This window comes from Hydra vulgaris, chromosome 12 (assembly GCF_038396675.1).
Source record: "Hydra vulgaris chromosome 12, alternate assembly HydraT2T_AEP".
NCBI lineage: Eukaryota > Metazoa > Cnidaria > Hydrozoa > Anthoathecata > Hydridae > Hydra > Hydra vulgaris.
Genome location: NC_088931.1, coordinates 2,078,103 through 2,100,686, shown reverse-complemented (window position 1 = coordinate 2,100,686; position 22,584 = coordinate 2,078,103). Strand labels below are relative to the sequence as shown.

General features: G+C 27.5%; 1 protein-coding gene across 5 annotated transcripts in view; it reads left to right on the top strand.

The window, feature by feature from the left end:
- Positions 1-22,584, top strand: part of LOC100198317 (dual 3',5'-cyclic-AMP and -GMP phosphodiesterase 11) — a 66,262-nt gene that overhangs the window by 14,089 nt on the left and 29,589 nt on the right. For 3 of the 5 annotated variants that reach the window (XM_065811215.1, XM_065811217.1, XM_065811218.1), the window contains exons 2-10: positions 6,545-6,631; positions 6,743-6,754; positions 9,886-9,960; positions 10,040-10,129; positions 12,387-12,524; positions 19,034-19,113; positions 19,209-19,275; positions 19,366-19,413; positions 19,488-19,563. In XM_065811215.1, the coding sequence (XP_065667287.1) occupies positions 6,545-6,631; positions 6,743-6,754; positions 9,886-9,960; positions 10,040-10,129; positions 12,387-12,524; positions 19,034-19,113; positions 19,209-19,275; positions 19,366-19,413; positions 19,488-19,563 (673 nt within the window). The remainder of the gene's footprint in view (positions 1-6,544; positions 6,632-6,742; positions 6,755-9,885; positions 9,961-10,039; positions 10,130-12,386; positions 12,525-19,033; positions 19,114-19,208; positions 19,276-19,365; positions 19,414-19,487; positions 19,564-22,584) is intronic. The other 2 variants (XM_065811216.1, XM_065811219.1) reach the window with 1 other exon arrangement.

Sequence of the window (22,584 nt, the reverse complement as noted above, 5' to 3'; positions counted from 1 at the left end):
GTATATATATATATATATATATATATATATATACATATATATATATATATATATATATATACATATATATATATATATATATATATATATATATATATATATATATATATATATATATATATATATATATATATATATAGATCTATAGTTTGTTGGCTTTAGGAAGAGCGGAAGGAAAAAAGTGATTCTTACGCCAACACATACGTCACTTTTAATTACTTTTGACTTTCGTCCAACATTTCCGTGTTGGACGAAAGTCAAAACCATTAATTTAATTACAAATTAATTGTTATATAAAAAAACCACAAAAACGCAAATTTAATTGACCAGAATGTTTTTAAAAACATTCTAAATGTTTTTAAAACATTCTGAATGTTTTTAAAAATATAAACAATGTTTTTATTTTTATTTTTTTTAATAAAATGTTTTTATTTTTATTTTTTTTAATAAAATGTTTTTATTATTTTTTTTTTTACTGTAAATCATGCGCGGAGTGTTATATTATAGCCTGACTCGCAAGGAAGTGTTGCTACATCGACTATCTTATAGCCTGACTCGCAAGGGAGTGCTGCTACATCGACTGACAAATAGCCTGACTCGCAAGGGAGTGCTGCTACATCGACTGACAAATAGCCTGACCCGCAAGGGAGTGCTGCTACATCGACTGAGGGCTTGGTTGGGGCAGGCAGTCTATCATTATTAAAAAAAAAAAATTCCGGTCTTGCATTTTAATTTTTACTTTTTGTCAACAAAATATGGAAAAAACTTTCGGACAACATCTAAGGGTTCTATATATATATATATATATATATATATATATATATATATATATATATATATATATATATATATATATATATATATATATATATATATATATATATATATATGTATATATATTTATATATATATGTATATATATATATGTATAAATATATATATGTATATATATATATGTATATATATGTAGAGTTGCAAAAAAACACGTTTTTATATATGTATATATATATATATATATATATATGTAAATTATGTTAGTGTATTTTACAAATAGATACATATATATATCTATACATATATATATATATATATATATATATATATATATATATATATATATATATATATATATATATATATATATATATATATATATATGTATAGATATATATATGTATATATATGTATATATATGTAGAGTTGCAAAAAAACACGTTTTTTTCCTTTTGCATTTTTTTGGGTCAAATAAACGTGTTTTTTTTTTTTTTGGTGTTTTTTTGGTTTTTTTGGTGTTTTTTTGACTTTGTAAACAAGTTTTTGATTTTTCTTGGTAAATAATTTGGAAGAGTTTTTGTCTTATTCTGTTTATTTATGGTATATGATCATTATAATCACAAATACAATGCATAAACACCAATTTAAAATTAATATTTTAATAAAAAATTTAAAGAGCTATTTATTAAGTATATTTATTAGGCGGTTTAGCATTAAGTTAGATATAAATCTAGGTATATTGTATGAAAATGTTTATTTGTCATGTTTTAATTCTTAAATATTGTTGTACATCCTAAATATTACACTCATTATATACAGAAACTATACTTGTCCATGACAAAATACCCATTTTTATAATATAAATATACTAATATACGATATCATGCTTATTTAGACAACCCTAATATTTATTATGTAATAAATTGGTCTTACATTGTTTGTTACATATTTTGAATTATATTGCCAGTAAGCCCTTATAATAAAAGCCTTAAATTTATTTAATTTACATATCTGTTATTTTTGAATAATGTTTTATAAGTTTTAATTCGTTATTAATTTAGTGCTAAGAATTGTAGCACTGGGTTGTGTAGTATACACAATTAAAAAAAAGTATAAATATTTAAGCAAAAAAGTCAATAATCTAGTAATTTTAACATGTTTTTAAACTATAAAAGATATTCTAAATGGATGTGCTTTCTGAGTCCGAGTCTTCCCGCCCTAGACTACCTTCATCTAATGATTCATAATCAAAGTCACTGTCACTTTTTATATTAACTGCTTCAGACTCTGACCAAGGAATTGAAGTGCTAGGAACTTTATTTACACTCGAGTTATTAATTTGAGGAGTAGTTATTTTTATAACTGGTGTTTTCAATATTTTCAAGTTTTAAATTTTGTGAAATGAAAACTAGTTTTCCAGCCCTTTCATTCGTTAAGCGATTTCTTTTCGCACTATGAATGTTAGAATAAGTGCTAAAACTTCTCTCACATGCTGCACTTGAAGCTGGTAGCTGAAGAATTCTAGATGCAACTTTTGATAGTTCAGTAAAGGAACACAATTCTTTCCACCAATTTATGGGTTGAGTTATTCCAACTGCAGTCCAAATAAAAGGTTTTGAAAATATACCACCCTTTGATTGGTAATTAGCCAAGTCAAACATCATAATTTCTTTGTTTACTTCAGGCATACTTGCAGCAATGTTGTGTATCGCCTCACATGCATCAATCTATAAAAAGATTTTTCTTTCAATAATTTTAAAATTACTTTATTAATTTAAATAGTATTTTCAAATTTGAAAATAGTATTTAATATAAATCGAAATTTTTCAAAAATTTTTACTTTTAATGCCCAAGGCTAAAATGTATTTGGTTTTAAGAAGCATATATGAGTTATGTGTAGTAAATACCTTTTGTTCTCCAGTCAAGACTCTGCCTTGAAATTTGGGATCTAGTATATTGGCAGCCAAGTGAATTTTTGTTAAACAAAAATCTTTTCTTTTCTTAAAGATTTTTTTGGCTTCTTCTTCTTCCTTCTTTGAGAATGTGCTAACTGTTAAGTTTTTAAAATGTGGTCTTCCAAGAAGTGAAAAGTTTCCACAACAGTAGATAACATTGGAGTATTTGATTCAGTTTTCTTTATTGCATCAGCTATTGGTGACAGCAATTTGAAAAAACCTTCAATCCTGTCCCAAAAAACATCTGATAAAAGAATATTTTTTGTTACTGAATTAAGTCCACTGTTTTCTGAAATAGCCAATGTTTTTAAATGGTTGCTTATTTTTCTGTATGCTATCTAAGCATGCTACAGTTGATCCCCACCTTTAAATAAAATACAAAGAAATTATGATAATTTAATAAATTTATAGTAAAGTAATTTACTAAATGAAATCTATTTTTATGAATGTATAATAAAATTAGTTACATAGTTCAATTTTTTTTGTAATGTGCAGTATATTTATATTTTTAGTTGTATTACCAGATCAATGAGTATTTTTTATTTCTTTAACAAAATCAGTTACTTGTGACATCAAAACACTTAAAGTTGTCAATTTTAAAAAATCTGTGAACAGCAAATTTAAACCATGTGAAATGCATCCATAACAATGAAGATGGGGATAACAATCCTTTAGACGAGTCCACCCATTTTTCATATTTGCAGCATTGTTAGTCACAATGCCCAAAACTTTGTTAGGATTTATTTCTTCTAAAACTTTCTTTATTTCATTTGCCATATATTCACCAGAATGGCTTAATGTTCCTACAAAACAGTTTAGGATATATTATATATAATGTACTATATAAATATTATAAATCTATTTACTGATATATTATTTCTGCTTACTGAAATGGTTTTCAGTGTTGTTTGTTATAAATTTAATATCAAAGTTAATTATAAAATAGTATGCATATTTTAAAAGTCTAACAGTCTGTTAAGTAAATCCATTGTATACAGTACTAGAATTATGGTTTTACCTGTAGGCAATGTGTTCCACAAAATGGGTGATGAAGAAGGTAATGTCATTACAATGTTTATGAAAGAAGAAACAGCATATAAACAAATAGGATCTGTTTATTAACTAAATAATATAGGTTCAATTGCATCAACTAATATTATAATAAATTGTTACTGTACCTTAAATTGCTCCATCCATCACACATAAATCCAAGATAATCTGCAGTTGCTACCATTTCTTTAACATTTGCTGAAATCCTTGAAAATTCATTATCTAATAACACATTTGACACTTCAAGTCTTGGCGGAAGCTTATAAGCAGGACGTAACTTGTTCAAAAAGATTTTCCAATAGTTATTTTCTACTATATGGACTGGCGATCCACTAGCATATATTGCTCTGGCTAGGTGTGTATCAATCAATTCCTGCAAAAGATAATGTCATACTGGTACATCAGTGAATCATGAAACAAATCTTAAATTTAAAAATTATGAAATTTTATTAAGCTAGTTGCCATATCAGTTAATTTTTCAAATAAATCTTAAAATTTCAAAACATAATACACACCTTTTCAGTTTTTGTCATGCTGTCAAACATGGAACATGGTGTTTTACTTCTACAAATTAATTCAGAAGAGGATGTTCTGAAAGAATCAGATCCTAGATTTTTTGTTTTTGGTTCAGCATCTCCAGAAGAGTCTTGCTGTTTTTGACTATGACCTGATTTATTTGCATATAGACTTTTAACTTCTTCAGGACATTTTCAACATTTTTCAATATGCTTAGTCATTCGAGTTCCGTTTTTAGAGATAATGTCAAAGCAAAAAGAACATTTAACTCTTTTTTTATAAATAAATCGGAAACTACGGTTTTATTTCTCCCCCTGTATGGCCTGTTTTACTCATTTTTATTATTAAAATTTACTATGTTAAGCAAAATATCTAAAATTTAAATATAATTAAATAGATTTAATTATATATAATACATAATTGATTATTAAAAAGAGCTTTTAAAACTCCTTATAACTTTTTATTCGCAACTCAAAACTTTAAAAGTACAGTAAATAAATAAAAAATAAAATAATAATAATAATAATAATAATATATATATATATATATATATATATATATATATATATATATATATGTATATGTATATGTGTATATATATATATATATATATATATATATATATATATATATATATATATATATATATATATATATATAAAATAGTAAATAAAATTAAGTAAATGTAGTTAAGTATAATAAACTTAGATAAGAAGTGTTTATTGTTTCAATATATAACAATAAAGTCAATAAAAATTAAATAGAGGAAGATAAAATTAACTAATAATTTTTTATACAGGACTGCTATAACCATGTAAACCTAAACATTAATAATAAAACAATTACCTTTAAACATACCAAAAGAAAAAGAATTTTAGTCAAATTCAGCCTTAGTTTTCCTATATAAATCTGAAATTAAAATATGTTTAATAATAGTGCCATTAAAGTTAAATTTAGTAGCTTAAATGATGAATTTATAAATATTTCTCAAAAAAACCAAAAAAACAGAACCCTGCATTTTTTTCCAAAAAAATGACCAAAAAAACCAAAAAAACAAGAACCAAAAAAACGCTTCACATCTCTATATATATATGTATATATATATATATATGTATATATGTATATCAGTGGTGTACCCTTTTCCCAGTCGCCCTGTGGGCGACTGAAACAGTTTTTATTTCTTATTTGAGTTGTCCGCTATGATAATCAGTAGTCTGGTGTAAAAAATTTTTTTTGTATTTTTTCTCGGGTGAAACTAATGATTTTTTTTAAATTTTAGTTTATGCAAAGTACTCTGTTTTTAATGAGCAAATTATTATTAAATTATTAGGGTTTCAAATTATAAGTTTGTTAGGGTAAAAGCTATAAAAAAACAACAAATAAACTTACGACTGCAAAAGTAACAACACTTTAGTCACTAACTGCATTATAAAAATAATAAAACTATAATAGTGTTATTACTTTTATAAAGCACTTATAATTTTTAAAGTTTATTCTTTGTTCAAACAATATTAGTAACTCCAAACTTTAATAAAAGTAGATAAGCATCTAGCAAATATAAAGTGGATATTCAAATATTATTAAAAACTTTAGGAACTTTTACAAAACTTAAACAACTTTATAAAAACGTACTTTATAAAAAGTTTGGCATTATGAAAAACGTTACTAATAATAACTCTATTTTTCTAGATGCTTTTCTACTTTGATGAAAATATAGTTTTATTAATAAACACACTCTTAAAAGTAACAAACTGTCTGGTCGTCCTGCCGGGCTACTGACAGACATTTCTTTAAAATTTCAGTCGCCCTTTGAGAAAATGAGTCGTCCCGTGCCACCGGATGACCACAAGGGTACACCACTGTATATATATATACATATACATATATGTGTATATATATATATATATATATATATATATATATATATATATATATATATATATATATATATATATATATAAATATGTATATAATTGATTTAACGAGATCTCATCAAAAAATCAATTATATAGCTCTGATATCATTCATCGAGCACTCTTGCTGAATATATGCTCACAGCAAAATTAAACTTAATTATATATATATATATATATATGTATGTATATATATATATATATATATATATATATATATATATATATATATATATATATATATATATTTATATATATATATATGTATATATATGTGTGTATATATATATATATATATATATATTTATATATATATATATTAAATCTTATTTTTAGGATCCACGATTTAATCAAGAAGTTGATAAGCAATTAGGTTATCACACTAGAAGTATATTATGCATGCCTATTATCTCAACTGTTGAAGTATAAATTTTTTTTTAAATTATTTTTCTTTTATATTTTAATATATTCTCTTTTTTACTTTTAGTTTTAATATATTTTCTTTTTAATTTATTAAATATATAATTTTTATAGGACAATGAAAAGGTATGGATAATTTTTTATAAGCATTAAAAGGTATGTATAAGTGTCTACCAGGCGCGACAAATCGTTTTTTTAAATAAACGTTGACGTTCGTTTCTTTATTTATTGACGAACGCCTAATTTAAGAGGTTTGTTGAATAACAGCAATAAAGAGTTGGGGTGGGGGGGGGTCTATATGTGCCCCCTTCCCCCGCTTTTTTTCTAAAGGCCCTTTTCTTTGGTGTTTTTTTTGTTTAAGAAAACTACTAAAGGCCTTTTTTTTAGAAATAGATGGTTGTGCACCTCCACTTCGAAACCCGTGCTTTATTTTTTTTATTTATTTTTTTATTAAATTATAAGGAAGTTTTATTTTCTAATAACTTTTATTCTAGTTAAGATATATAATAATTAGATATATCAAAGATATTTATTGAGTTTTATAAATTTTTTATTAATTTGAAACAATTTTTCACGCATTTGCAAATTGGGCGCAAAATAATTATAACTTATATACAACATTATTGTAAATGCGGTAGTGGTGTAGTGGTAGAGCGCTCGCTTCATAAGTGAGAGGTTCCGAGTTCGATTCCCACCACGTCCCTAGTAGTACCGCGCTTAACTTGTTTCTCCGCGCAGCGGCTTTGTTCGTGTTTCGGAGTTATAGAGTTGAGAGAGGGTTATAACTACAAGTAGCCTCCTCATCTGTAGTGGCCTTCTTGGCCTTGGGGAGGTGAATTACAAAAAAAAAAAAAAAAAAAAATTGTTAACCATTAATTCAATTTATTCAATTTATTTACTTATAAAAAAAAGAAGAAATTTAAATAATAGAGAACTAAAAATAAAATGAAAGTTATTTTGACATTTCTTTTTTTAAAGCATTAAAAAATAATAATATAGTAATAAGTAATTATATTAAGTTATTATATTAAGTTATTATTAAATACTTAATATAATATTATATTTATAATATTAAGTATTTAATAATAAAATATCATATTATTAGTGTTGTTAAACGCACAGTAAAAAATGAAAACTATAATAAACATAATAGTTCTATATATTCTATTAAATTATCTAATTTCTGCAAATTTTAAAAAAATTCTTCAAAACTTTAAAAAGGGCAAGCAAACTTTAATTTAACGACAATAGGAAAATTTAAAAAAAAAATGCACGCTTTTAAAAACAGCAATGTTTTAGCACGGTTTCTTTAAAAGTAGTTGCAAATACATTCATTTTAACTAAAATTTAGATGCTTGTAAGCGCATGTAAAAACCATGCTAAAACTTTCTTCAGTTGTGTACTTTATTAAATTTAAAAGTAATGCTATTAAATAAAGTATTAGCATTTCTTTTAAAGTCGTTGAAAATGCGTTTTAAATCTTAGTAACTTTTTTGCTTTATATAAAAATATGTTTTTTTCATAAATAAGAATCTATCAATCGCATAATTATTTGGAAAAAAATTACTGAAATTATGCGTTCGTTTATGAAAAAGTAAGGAAACATGACGTTCCTTTTTCTGTCTTTTTTTTAACAAACATTTGTCGATTTGTCGCGCCCTGGTCTAATATAATAAGTGTCTAGTGCATGTTTTATTTAGTGCATGCTAGAGGTCTGAGGTCTGCATGAAACAATTTTTGGATATTAATGTCTTGACATACGCAGGATCAGTGTGGCCTTTATATACACTGTATGCTAGAGGCCTGAGGTCTGCATAGAACAGTTTTTGCATATAAATGTCTTGACTTACACAGGGTCAGTGTTTATTTCATTCTTGCAATTAATTAAATAACTTATTAAGCTCAAAAAAAGTAAATTAAACATTTGAAGTTAACAAGATAAGATAAATATCTCAATGGGCATACATATAACAGCATATAAAATAAAATAGTGTTGACATAATGTTTAACATAAGGTTAAAAAAAAATTTGTGAAGCTAAACTGTATCTTTATCTGCATTTATGTAAAGATTCAGTGCCTGTAACAAATTCACTCTGTCAGTTTACTGTTTTCTGGAAATATCTGATTATTTCTAAAATATCAAAATTTTGGAAAATTTTATAATTATGATATAAAAAGGGGTAAAAATCATACGATTTAAGACTTTAAGATTAAATATAAAGATATAGAAAAATTTTTTTTTTTTTTTTTTTTTTTTGCATTACTTCCCAAATACACAAAATTTGATCTTAAAGTTTAAACAAAGTTTCTATTTTCTTTTTTAAAATCTTTTTATTTTAACAAATATTGAATATATCAGTAAATAATACAAATAGAAATGCAAAAGTCTTATGTGGTACAATGTCGTTGACAGTTCAATTTACAGCATAAGGAGTTATGTGGCTGTGAATTTATATACACCTTTCAGATGAATTTACAGAACAGTAGCTTACAGATGAATTTATAGAATAATAACTTACAGGTGAATACTATTCTTAAAAAATGTTCTTCCTTTTCTTTTATCTTTTTTTTTGAAAGTATAAAAATATTTTGTTTTTCAACTTTCAAAAGAGTTGTGAATTTATTTTAAAGTATCAAACTCTTGTTTTTCCTACAGTTTTTTCTTGCAGTAAGTCTCTACAGTTTCATCTTGCAGTAAGCCTCTACAGTTTCATCTTGCAGTAAATCTCTACAGTTTCATCTTGCAGTAAGTCTCTACAGTTTCATCTTGCAGTAAGCCTCTACAGTTTCTTCTTGCAGTAAGCCTCTACAGTTTCATCTTGCAGAAAGCCTCTACAGTTTCATCTTGCAGAAAGTCTTTTGTAGTTTTTAACAATTTTTTTATACAGTAAGCCTCTACAGTTTTCACATTATGATCTTTCACTTGTACATTTCAAAACTAAGAACCTTATATGACAGAGAAGCATGGGCTGCAAATTTTTTTTTACAATTTCTAGTGCATAAATTGGTGTAGTACACAAGCAACTATTCAGTTCATACGTTAAATTACAAAAATTTAGTGTTAACTATTAAGTTTTGCAAATTTGCAAAAAAAAAAGTTGTTTTATAGTTATAGGGACTTATATTCTCATTCATAAGTATCCATGGAAACAGGTAGTGTTTAATAGCTTGCAAATACAATAGCACTGTTTTTTTTTTTTTTACAATCTAGTTTTTTCTTCTAAAATCAAATTATTATTATTTTTTTTGAAATCAGATTATAGCAGTAGCGCAAGTCATCAATAAAAGTGGTGTACGAAGCAGTCATGTGTTTACTGAAGAAGACGAAAAGGTTGTTTGATTATTCTTTCTCTTTTTTTTTTTCTTTTTTTTTTCTATATATATATAAACTTTGTTGTTTATTTTTTTAGATTTTCCAAAAATATTTGGTATTTTGTGGACTAGGTATCTCAAATGCTCAATTGTTTGAACAATTTCAAGTTGAAATGAAAAGAAACTTAGTAAGTTCAATATAGGATTGCATATATATGTGTGTGTATGTGTGCAAGTGTGTGTATGTATGTGTGTGTTTGTGTGTGCAAGTGTGTGTATGTGTGCAAGTGTGTATATATGTGTGTGTGTGTGTGTGTGTGTGTGTGTGTGTGTGTGTGTGCAAGTGTGTGTACATGTGTGTGTATGTTTGCAAGTGTGTGTATGTGTGTGTGTGTGTATGTGTGTGTGTGTGTGTGTGTGTGTGTGCAAGTGTGTGTACATGTGTGTGTATATTTGCAAGTGTGTGTATGTATGTGTGTGTGTGTGTGCAAGTGTGTGTATATGTGTGTGTGTATGTGCAAGTGTGTGTGTATATGTGTGTATGTGTGCAAGTGTGTGTATGTATGTGTGTGTTTGTGTAAATATTATATATACACATTTCTTGTCTAAGTTGTACCAAGCATGATTGCATGTTGTTATTCATTGGTGTAATTTATTCTTTTTATTTGTTTCATCATTTCTCAGCAAATACATGTATTCGTAAAATGATTTTTTGAATTTATTTCCTCAAGGCTAAGCGAGCCACTAAAGTTGAGGAGGTTACGAATTTTTATATAACTGTTGTTACCAACCCTCTTTAGGTTAAATCCTTTAACTTAGAAAAACTAGCCATGATTACCAGAAACAGTAGTGGGGATCTAACTTGAAACTTTTTGCTTACAAAGTGAATGCTCTCTACAACACTACTACCATATTTCTCTTTTGTATCTAGATCAGATTATCTATATCCAAAGAACTTTATGTCAAGTTAAAAAACTTTTAGGTATATACTGGCAAATCTATTCACCTATTTGTTGTGAAATTAGGTTTGAATCTTCTGGCTATTCTTTTGTACTTTAGTTTAGAACTAATTCACTTAATCTCTTTTCTCTTTGTTCTTTTTTTTTTTTCTTCTCAAAAATGTGCTTTTTTTAATTTTATTTTTTTGTCAAATTAAGCGAGTTTTTTGTGTGTTTTTTTTTTCATTATATTTGGTTTTATTGACTTGAATATTTATCATTCCTTATCATTGTTTCTCTTAATCATCTTTCAGGTGGTTAAGACCATAATAAGATCCTCAAATTACTGAAAGTATTTTAGAACCTGCATTCTAAAGACATGAAAAATCTTTAATAGTTTCAATAACAAATGCAAGTCTAACCATTCTCTTACATATGATCCTATTAACATTCCTATGGATAAGGCTGAACTATTTGCAAAGAAGTTTTCCTTTTAAATCTAATGATAATCTAAAGTGATTAGCTATTTCTACCCATAAAATACAGATTAAAAACAGCTTTTCCAAACTAACCATTTCTATACTTATCTATTCCACACCAATTATTTTTATACTTATTCCTTATTTGGTTCAATATTTTTTTAGTAAATAATTCATTCTAAAAATTGCTTTAAGAGTAAAAAAATAAATTAAATTGCTTTTAAAGCAATTTTTCACGTTACTTTTCTTTTCCGCATACGTAGAGCTTATAAGAGGTTTATAAAATGTTTTTTTTTCTCTTAAACGCATTTCTTTGACAACTCAGTGATTTAGTGCATTGTCATCAGTGTTGTTTCTGGGGAGTCCTTCCCTAAGCATAATAAATTTTAAATTTTTTTTAATCTTATCGTATATATTTATAGGAAAAATATGTAAATACCAAAAAAAACTTCTGCTTGGTAAAATAAAATTTTTCTGATATAATACATATATTATACAGAATCTTTCAATATACGCCTAGCAAACCCAACTTATGCTAAAGACATTTACACTTATAGACATTTGTACCTAGCACTATACAAATGGCAGAACTAAGAATAGGATGTAATTTTAGCAAACAGAGTTATAAAAATGATGTAGCTTTCAATGTGTTTTAAAAACCTTTTTAATAAGTTTTTATATAAGATTCAACTTTAGGTGTAAAATAGATCATTGAGGTGTAAGATATACTAAATTATATTAAAAAAACATTTACTATATCCTTGCTAATAAGTGTTTTGTGTAGACTTCAAGTATAAAATTGTTGCCAATAGATACTTTTAGTTGTTTGTAGGTTTTTTGTGTTTATATATATATATATATATATATATATATATATATATATATATATATATATATGTATATTTCAACATTTAAATATTGATACAATACCAAAATGTATAAATAAATATTTAAATGGTTGGGGCAAAAAGAAGACAACAGTAGTCTTATCACAAAGCCCTGTGTTAAAGTACATATTCTGCTTCCAGGTACTTCTTGATCTTGCAAGAGTCATATTTGAGGAACAGAGCACACTTCATGATGTTGTACATAAGATTATGTTAAACACACAGTCATTACTTCAATGTGAACGCTGTTCAGTTCTTCTTGTTGATCCTTCTTCCAAGGTAATTTTTATTGATTGATTTGATTGATTATTCATCAAGTTGGTACATCAAGTTATGTAAATATTTACAATTTTTTTTACAATTTAGTTTTTTTTTTTAACTTTTGAATATTTGTTTCGCTGTATGTAAATTTTGAATATAATTATTTGTATTAATATGTGGTGTATAGGGTCGTTTCCACACTTACCGTGAGTTTAACAAAAGTTATTATAATATATTAGATTACTCAAAAAGTAGAAATGCATTAGAAATGAATTTTTGCAGCCGTCAATGTAATACGATAAGGGTTAGTTTAAAATTATTCTCACTCTGAAATTCAAATCAATAATGTACTTACTTTGATCAATCTTTTAAAGTGCAGTTTTCCTTGGAGAATTGGACTGGTTGTTTTGGCCATATTAAAATACTTTTGATTAGATTTATTATTTCTGCTGCTATTTTTAAACTGAAACAAGCTGGTTTTGGTTCTATCACAGCTGCATTATTGCAATCAGGCATTTCCATATCAGTTATACCCTTGCACATATTTTAAATTACAAGTTGTTGATAGATTTTTATTACCCTGTTGTATTTCATCAGTTAAAATTATGGTCTTATATGCTTCAGATAAGGCTCTTTTCCAAAAATGATACAACTGGACGTATTCAAGATCACCTTTCTAACCTAAATGTTTGTCAGCCAATTTAAACTGCTCTAAAATACTAAAATCAATGCAGATTTCAATAAAGGTTATGGGAGATAAAGCTGATAAAGTCACACTTGAATGGTTCTCTTCTAAATAAGGAGCCGGAACAACAGTTGACTCAGATAATTTTTGAACAATTTTTTGTAGTCAACACTATTAGCATCAAATGGAAAAATTCCGGTATTTTTAAAACCACTTTTAATTTTATTTGCCATAGAAGGATCGATTATAAAAGAATTTAATGCTTCTATTACATTTTCATTGTTTATTTCTTGTCCTTCATGGTCAATGCGTCATTGTCGGCAAAACGATTTCCACTTTGCTTTCATTGGCCCAAAAACTGCCACATTGAGCGGCTGCAAAATATGTGTTGCATTTGGGAACAAAGCAACACAAATTATTCCATTTTTAGAGCAAAACTCATTAAGTTCGATAGAAAAATGTGACGCATGATCATCAAAAAAAATAATAACTGGTAAAGGAATTTCTTCTTTTATTAAAAATGGATGAAAAGCGTTTGTTATATACTCAAAAAAACATTCTGCGGTCATCCAACCATTTTCGCTTTTTCCAATACCCCATCCTGATGGAGCAGCATTTATAATTCTATTTGGAAGACGAACATATTTAAAAATTGTTAATGATAGAGCAAAAGTTCCGCTGGCATTTACTGCAAATAAAGTGGTGATGCTTTTTTTATTACTTCGAGCACTTTCTTCATATGTATTTTTTCCTCGTTCACCAATTAATAAATTAGTTTTTGGTGACAACCAAAAACCACTCTCATCCATATTGAAAACGCGCATCGAATTATTTAAATATTGAGCGTTTTCTCCTAAAAGCTTCGGAATTTCAGTAAACCAATCTCTTATGGTTTTTTCAGTTACTCCTCCTCTAGCTCGGTTTAAGTATTCACTTCATTTTTGAGATGACGGCGAAGAAATGCATAAAACCAACCTTTTGCAGGACGGTTGTTAGTAAATTGTGTTTTTATATTGCTGGAATTCAAATATTTTTGCACAGTATCTGATAGCTGCACTATAGACATAGCAAATCCCATTCTGGTGCATGTTAGTAACCATTTGACTAACTTGTTTTAAATTTGTTCATGAAGAACTGATTCATACCCGCAGTGTTGTATTTTCAAAGAAGTTCTTCCAGATATTTTATCACGAAGCATCTGATAAGGAATTCCAAACGTCTTGCTCGCTTTGTACACAACCATACCTTTTTTAACAGCATTAATTGCATCACGTAATTGACTATCTTGACTATTGAAATCTTCGTTTTGAACTACAAACTTTTGTCTTATATTTTTGTCGTGCCATTGTAAAATAATCTAAGTAAAATATTATTTATTTTTATAGTAAAAAAGAAACAAATTGATTATTCATTGGACATACGATATGTATGGAATGATATTTTTTTAGTTCATACTTATCGTACATTCAAAAATACTACATTGATACAATAATGATGAGTTGTTTTAATAATATTATTAATAATTCATGTTTTATTTACCTGATTAAGTCAATTTAGAAATAAAATTTTATGTTATCTTCTTAAATTTCCTTTTTTTATTTGAAACGCTTCTAACAGCTGGTACTTAAAAAAAAAGTCTTTTCATAGGCTGACATAATAAACCCACTGAGTTCATATAAGTAACTATGTATTGCGGTTTCTATGTATTGTAATAGAAGTGCATGACGATGTTGTTGATACACAAAATATAAAAATAAAAAAATATTTACAACTTTTTGCAAAATTTATGTTAATATTTAAAACCTACGATAAGTGTCGACTCACGGTAGGTGTGGAAACGACCCTAGTTACTATTATTATTATTATTATTATTATTATTATTATTTGTTAAGTTAAATTTCATATTGTTTTGAATAATAATAAAATGTGTTTTTTCTATATTTTTCTTTTATTTGTTTTTTTATCTCATTTTATTGTTTTTTTTATATTTCGCTATTAAAAAAGTTTGAAAAGGTGCTTGATGTCATGTCCCTAGAAGATCTTTTAAAGAAGGGTGGTGATAATACTTTCATTCATTTTTTTACTAGTATTAGGCTTTTAAGTTTTTAATTAAAAAACTTCTAATCATGGTCTAACTACTTATTCTTGTGTAATCAATGAAAAATCAATGTTTCAATCTTAGGAGGCTTGAATAAGGAAAGCTTCAAACTTTGCTAAAACTTATTGACTTCTCAACAATCAAAGTCAGCCTTATTGTAATAGATTTTGTTTATGACTTTAATTTGTTTAGCAAAGCAAAGTACAATTCTCTACATTTAATTTTACCAACCCAAAAACCTGAAACAAACCAAAACACTGTTAAATGAACATGTTCTCAATGCTTTTCATATAGTCTAACCTGGAAAAAAAACTCTAGCAGAAGGACACTGTCGCAGCTGAAAAGTTGCATCTCCATTCATGGCTAACAATAACAAGGAAGCACCACCTCATGTAACATTTTGTTTTAGTAGATCTGACCAAGACAACCTGATTTCAATTATTCTAGGTAACATTTTTATTAAACTTTAAAGTTTTTTTTTTCCCTCATGTGTTGTTTTTGTGCAACAGAACGCAGGACTGTCTAATTCTGGTATAAAAAAGATGGTATCAGCTCTTAATCAAGTTGCTCCAAGTCAAAAAAAAAAAAATGTCTCTCTTATCAGTATGGCTCATAATTCTATAGCCAAAGATTCCACCCTTAAAGATCATTTCTGAACATCTCCTGCCTAGACTCTTCTACAGCTTGTGGCCCGGACTACATATGTTTTGCAGAAATGTTCTCCGGAGCTGTTGTCTATACTCTCAAAACTATTCAAGTGCTTATCAGAGTCTTGTTTTCCAGCCTGCGTCTAACTACCGTCCCATTAGTCTTCTTCTTACCATAAGCAAGGTTTTTGAATCTTTAATTAACAAACACTTAATCTCTCATCTTGAATCTAATAACTTACTTTCTGACCATCAATATGGATTTCGATCTTCTCGTTCCACAGCTGATTTGCTAACAGTAATAACTGATAGGTTTTATCGTGGGTTCCTCAAGGTTCTATCCTTGGCCCTATACTCTTCTTAATTTACATTAACGATCTTCCAGATATTCTCACATCTAAGGTGGCATTTTTTGCTGATGATACTACCATTTATTCTTGTCGTGATAAGAAACCAACACCCTCTGATTGCTTGGAGGGGTCATTTGAGCTTGAAAAGGATCTCACTTCTGCTACAGCATGGGGCTCACAGTGGCTGGTGAACTTCAATACAGATAAAACTCAATTTTTTTCAGCCAATCGTTATCGCAATAATTTAGATCTTCCTATATTTATGAACGGTAATGTACTCAATGAGTCATCTACTCTTCATCTTCTAGGATTAACTCTTACTTCCAATCTTTCTTGGAAACCATATATCAAATCAGTTGCAAAATTAGCATCTGCTAAGGTTGCATCTCTTTATCAAGCTCGTCACTTCCTTACTTCGGATTCTATTCTCTATCTCTATAAATCTCAAATCCGGCCTTGTGTGGAATACTGTTGCCATATCTGGGGTGGTTCTTCTAATGATGCCCTTTCTCTTTTAGACAAGGTGCAAAAACGCATTGTAAACATAGTTGGGCCTGCTCTTGCAGCCAACCTCCAACCATTATCACATCGTCGTAATGTTGCTTCTCTTTCTCTTTTCTACAAATACTATAATGGGCACTGCTCTAAAGAGCTAGCGTCTCTTGTGCCATCAACTAAAATTCATTCTTGTGTTACTCGTCATTCAATTAAGTGTCATCCTTTTTCTGTGACTGTTCCTAAGTTTAGTTCCTAAGTTTTATTTGTCTAGTTTTTTTCCTCGAACATCAGTTCTTTGGAATTCGCTTCCTTCATCATGCTTTCCTGATTCATACAATTTGCAATCCTTTAAGTTGTCTGTCAATCGTTATCTTGCTTTACAATCTTCATCTTTTCTCTTTCAGTAACTTCCAACTTTAATTAGTAGCTGCTTGCAACCTTGTTGGAAGATGTTTAAAAAAAAAAAAAAAAAAAAAATCTCCAGAATAACTATGAGCAACATCAAATAAGTTTTGGATTTGTTGATCCTCCTTTAATTTACCTTAATTTTCTCCTGTGATATGAAGCTGGTTAATTTGTGGACTACAAGCATATATTAGTGCACACCCGCACCCACAATAAAAGTGTGAAATCAATTCAAGAGACTGCCCTCTAAAAAATTTTAGATCAATTAGGAGAGATTTTCAGATTGTGGGTGGTGCAAATATCATGAAATGTATTCAGAAATTTAATCCATGCTCTTATCATCAATACCTCTGATTCTGAATCTTTAGTCCTTGATATGTTTTCTTCAGTGTAGCTCTATCTGCTACTTGGAGTTGTAAAATAAAAGTTGTTTTCTTCAGTGTAGCTCTATCTGCTATTTGGATTTGTAAATCATTTTCTACGATTTCTCTTAAAAATTTGGACACATACTCCTGAATGGATAACTTTACTTTATATTCAGCAGTAGCAATTTCTTTGTTGACAACTGGCTGGAAATAAGTGCAGGAGATTTTAAAGAATATGGATGTACTGGGGAGATGTATTGGATGGCTCAGCAGCATTCATTTTTTCCAGATGTTCCTTTAATTACATCATAGAACTCACCAACAAAAATACTTGACTAAAAACTAGTGATGTACAGATTAATCAGCAACGGTTAAATCTGCCATTTTTTGCACAATCAGAATCGGCATCAGTCTTTTTTTATTAATTTACCGATTTTCTAACCGATGGCATTTTAATATTTTTATCCTGCATTTTAATAATAATTAAATAATAAATAAACTAAACTTTATGCGTTACTTAAAATTTTTTTGAGAAATTGTTTATTTTGACTTTGTTTACAGACAAATTTGTTTATTCTTAAGTTGGTGTTTATAAGCTTTAATTTAACAGCTGAATTTACTTATACTTTTATTAACATAATGTCATTTTTAGAATAGTTTTATTTTATGTTGTTCTATTGTTATACCTAAAAGTAACCTATTTAAGCAATAATGTCTATATGTATTCAAGTATAGCCTTTTATATTTCTATATGATTATTGTTTAGATATCTAAATTACTAATAAATTATTAAAGTTACAGAATTAAAGTAAACTGCTTATCTTAATACCATTTTCTTTTTAAAATCAGTATCAGCCTTTTGATATCCAGGTTAACCTAATTAGAAAAAAATATTTTGGTAATATTAGTGAGCAATTAACTTTTCCAAGACAAAATTACCAAGCTTAAAAAATTTTTTTTATTATTTTATAATTATTTCAAAATTGTTATTTTTTCCAAGTTTTAAATACATATTTTAAGCATCAGTATCAGCCTTTTCCCATCCATCGGTATTAGCATCGGCCACAAATGTGCTATCGGTATATCGCTACTAAAAACGTATCTGTCATGAAACTTCTTCTTATCCTAAATTTTTTAATAATAAAATCAGATAATTATAATGAATCGTTTCAAAAAGAAGAAAATGTTTATCATTGAATTTATTGGATATTGTTGTTGTTGGAATAATTTTTTTTTTATAACAATATATGCTTGTTGTTTAATTACTTTGTGCGACTTCATGCAAAATTTAAAAGCTGGATTTCCCCCTGCAGACAATTTAACCAGATTATGGGAATTAAGTTTCAGTTACTAAAATTGATATCATCTCCAAAGAATATCTTGGGGTCATGATATCAAGTTTTTTTTTTTTTGTTTTTTTTTGTTTTTTTTCAACAGTGATTGTTTCATTTTTATGTGCATTGTGTAATTTTTTATTAGTCATTATTTTCACAAGCATTTGATTTGGAAGCTAAAGACTATATTGATGAAGATGGTGAACTGAGAAGAAAACAATCATGGTACTATTTAATCTATTTTTTTTCAAAAAATGTTTTTTTTTTTAATGTATAAAATTATAAAGAGTTATATAAAAAAAATGATTTTATGTTTAAAGTGGTTTATCAGAGGTTCGCTTTCCAATTAACATTGGTATCACTGGATATGTTGCTTCAACTGGAGAGGTACATTTAGTATAAAAACATATATTCCATATAATAGTATAATTTTATGAGGTTACATAAAGAATACAAAAGTTATTATTTTTAATTCAGACTTTAAATATACCAGATGCATATGCTGATCCAAGGTTTGATCCCTCTGTAAGTAGAGTAACTTTTTAATAAATTGTAAAATATTTAAGCATTTAATAATAAATTTCCTAAAATTTTATTAGGTAGATGGTGGGTCAGATTTTAAAACTAAAACTATTCTTTGCATGTCTATAAAAAACAGCAAAGGCGAAATTATTGGTAGGAATTGTTTTTTATTATACCTGTTATTTTAGCCAATATATTTTTTAAGTGTTTTTTGTGTGTATTTCAAAGCGCATGTTTTTTTTGTTTTTTTGCAAGTCTATTCTTCATATATATATATATATATATATATATATATATATATATATATATATATATATATATATATATATATATATATATATATATATATATATATATATATATGTAAATATATATATATATATATATATATATATATATATATATATACACACACACATGCGCGCACACAGATATATATATATGTTTATATATATATATATACATACATACATACATACATACATACATACATACATACATACATACATACATACATACATACATACATATATAAGGGTGTTCCAAAAATATATATATTAAATTTTGATATGCAGAATACTGCATTTGGGATTATTTTGTCCATAAATACCTATGAAAAGAAATTAAGTCTCTAGCTAAAGCAAAAGGTTGTTTAGTTGAATTTACTTTTATTTTGATAAGTAAACTTTGATTTTATTTAACGGTGCATGTCAAACAAATAAATTTGCTATGATTTATTTACAAAATAAATCATTGATTTTGAAGAGAAATTTTTTTTAAATGCAAAAAAATTAACATTTTAGCAAATAGTTTTAAAAATGTCAAGGTTTCAATCGTTTTTTACTGTGTTGTAATAAATAGAAAAATAAGTTTAAAGATTTAGTTTATCATTTACATTCAACAAAATTACCAACTAATACCAACTAATACTATAATAAATTATCTTATTTTAATATTGTAATATAATGTAAACCAATATTATTATTATTACAAATAATATTAAATTAATAATTTTAAGATCATTCTTTGTAGCATTCTTTGAAATCATTTGCTCGTTCCTCTTAACTACCTAAATTTTTTTTGGCCGAGTAGGCCACTACAGATGAGGAGGCTACTTAATATCGGTTATAACCCTCTCTTAACTCTTTAACTTTAAAACACGAACCTTGATGAACAAGGCAGCTGCGGGGAGAAACAAGTTGAGCGCGGTACTCCCAGGGACGTAGTGGTGATTGAACTCGGAACCTCTCGCTTATGAAGCGAGCGCTTTACAATAACAAATACATACAAAATTACTACTTATTTAATTACAAAATTACTACTTATTAAATTACAAATTACACATACATACAAAAATACTACTATACATCAACAATTGTTATTATTAATAACTAATAAAAAAATCCCATTTATATTCTGTTATATAAAAAACTATCTGGAGAGTATCCTGAAGCCTGTCTTCATTGTGTGTTCTCTCAATAAAATCTTGAATTAATTTAATGTGGCGTTCTGCATGGTCATTTATAACTGCAAGTGTTCTGCATAGTCTTTAATAACTGCAAGTGTTCTGCACGGTCATTTATATCTGCAAGTGTTCTGCACATTCATTTATAACTGCAAGTGTAAAATAAGTAAGACTAAAACACTTGCTTATTTTCCTTCGGCTTCGATGCCTTTTTTCTTTTCATAACAGAAGTTCCTTTTTAAAGATCTCCAATAGCAAGAACAAAAGGTAGGACTGCTTATTGACAAAGTCTTCTAATTTTGATGTAGCAATAATTTCAACCTGAGTTTTAGGCTTCTTTTTTATCAGATCTCTTATCTCCAGGATTTCATAAGAAATCAGCCTGTTTAACAAGTTAGTCTTAATTTCGGTTTTCTTTTCCTTATCAGCAAGAGAAAAATTATTTGCGGAGATAGATATCAAGTATGACGCATGAAGCTCTGGTAAAGAACTCTATGGCTGCAAATTCTTTAACTTGTCTACTCTTTGGAGCTGAAAAGCAATATTGAACGCTATTAAATTATTTGAGGGTGCTTGAGAAGTATTAGGGCTTTTCAGATAGAAGAGTCCATGAAAAAATACAATGTAGTTGGTTGCAGCCCCCAGTTGGTTAAATGTGTTTTTCAAAATTAAATTACATTTTCATATTAAGTCTCGGAATTAACAGGGTGGTACATTTGAGTTATCTGAATAACCAGTAAGTAAATACAGTCAGCCATAAATCTTGCTTTGTGATGAGCTGCAGGCTGTTTAAATGAGAAGTTTAATAACTCAGTTTAATAATGCCAGAAGCTTACAAAGATACTTATAATCACCTCTCTGGAAAGTATTCTTACAAACAGTTGTGATACAGAAATCTTTAGTATCCAAGGCAAATTTGAACAGTAATGAGCCAGGTCTAAAAGCAAATATAAGTTTGTTTATACCTTTGTAAATTTGTGGCCATAGTTTTTGGAGAATTATATAAAGCTTCTTGCTGGGACCATTTGATGGACTGAAAATTTTTTTCATTGCATAAGCCACGTGCTTATTATAGATGTGATGTTTTCACATTAACCAGAGAACCAGTCTATCTAGGGCATAACTATGAAATAACTTTTTAAAGCACCTTTATTTTGCCAGTGTTACTGGACATTGTCAACAACATCTGTTAATCAGGTTAGACATATTTTGAATTGCAATGGCTTGATCACTTCCTTTAGAGCTTTCAATTTTTTAGGTGCCAAGAAGGAAGTTTAGTGGATCAGACTCTGGTGAACATGGGCTAATGGCAAATCTATACTCATATTTAGATATTCCTATTTCCCAATCGTATCACTTAAATCTTGGTATCAAAATTTTTAAACCTCTTATTTTATCTATGTTTTTTTCTCTAATTATCTGTGCTTCAGACTTGAAAACATTACGAGTTTTTCTGTTTAGAGTTGATTTTGATATTAACATAATGTTAATGTCAACTCCACCAGCTTTGTAAAGAAAAGACAAAAGACACATACTAGGCCTGACTCTAATCCCAAATCTAGTCATAATTGAAATTCAATTATGAAGAATATCCTCCATATTTAACTGAAGGCAAACTTTAATGTCACTCTGAAATATTTTGTTTTTTATTGACTTTAGCTGGAGGTAAATGTAGTTCTTTGTATTCAGTTTTGTTGTCTATTTTATCT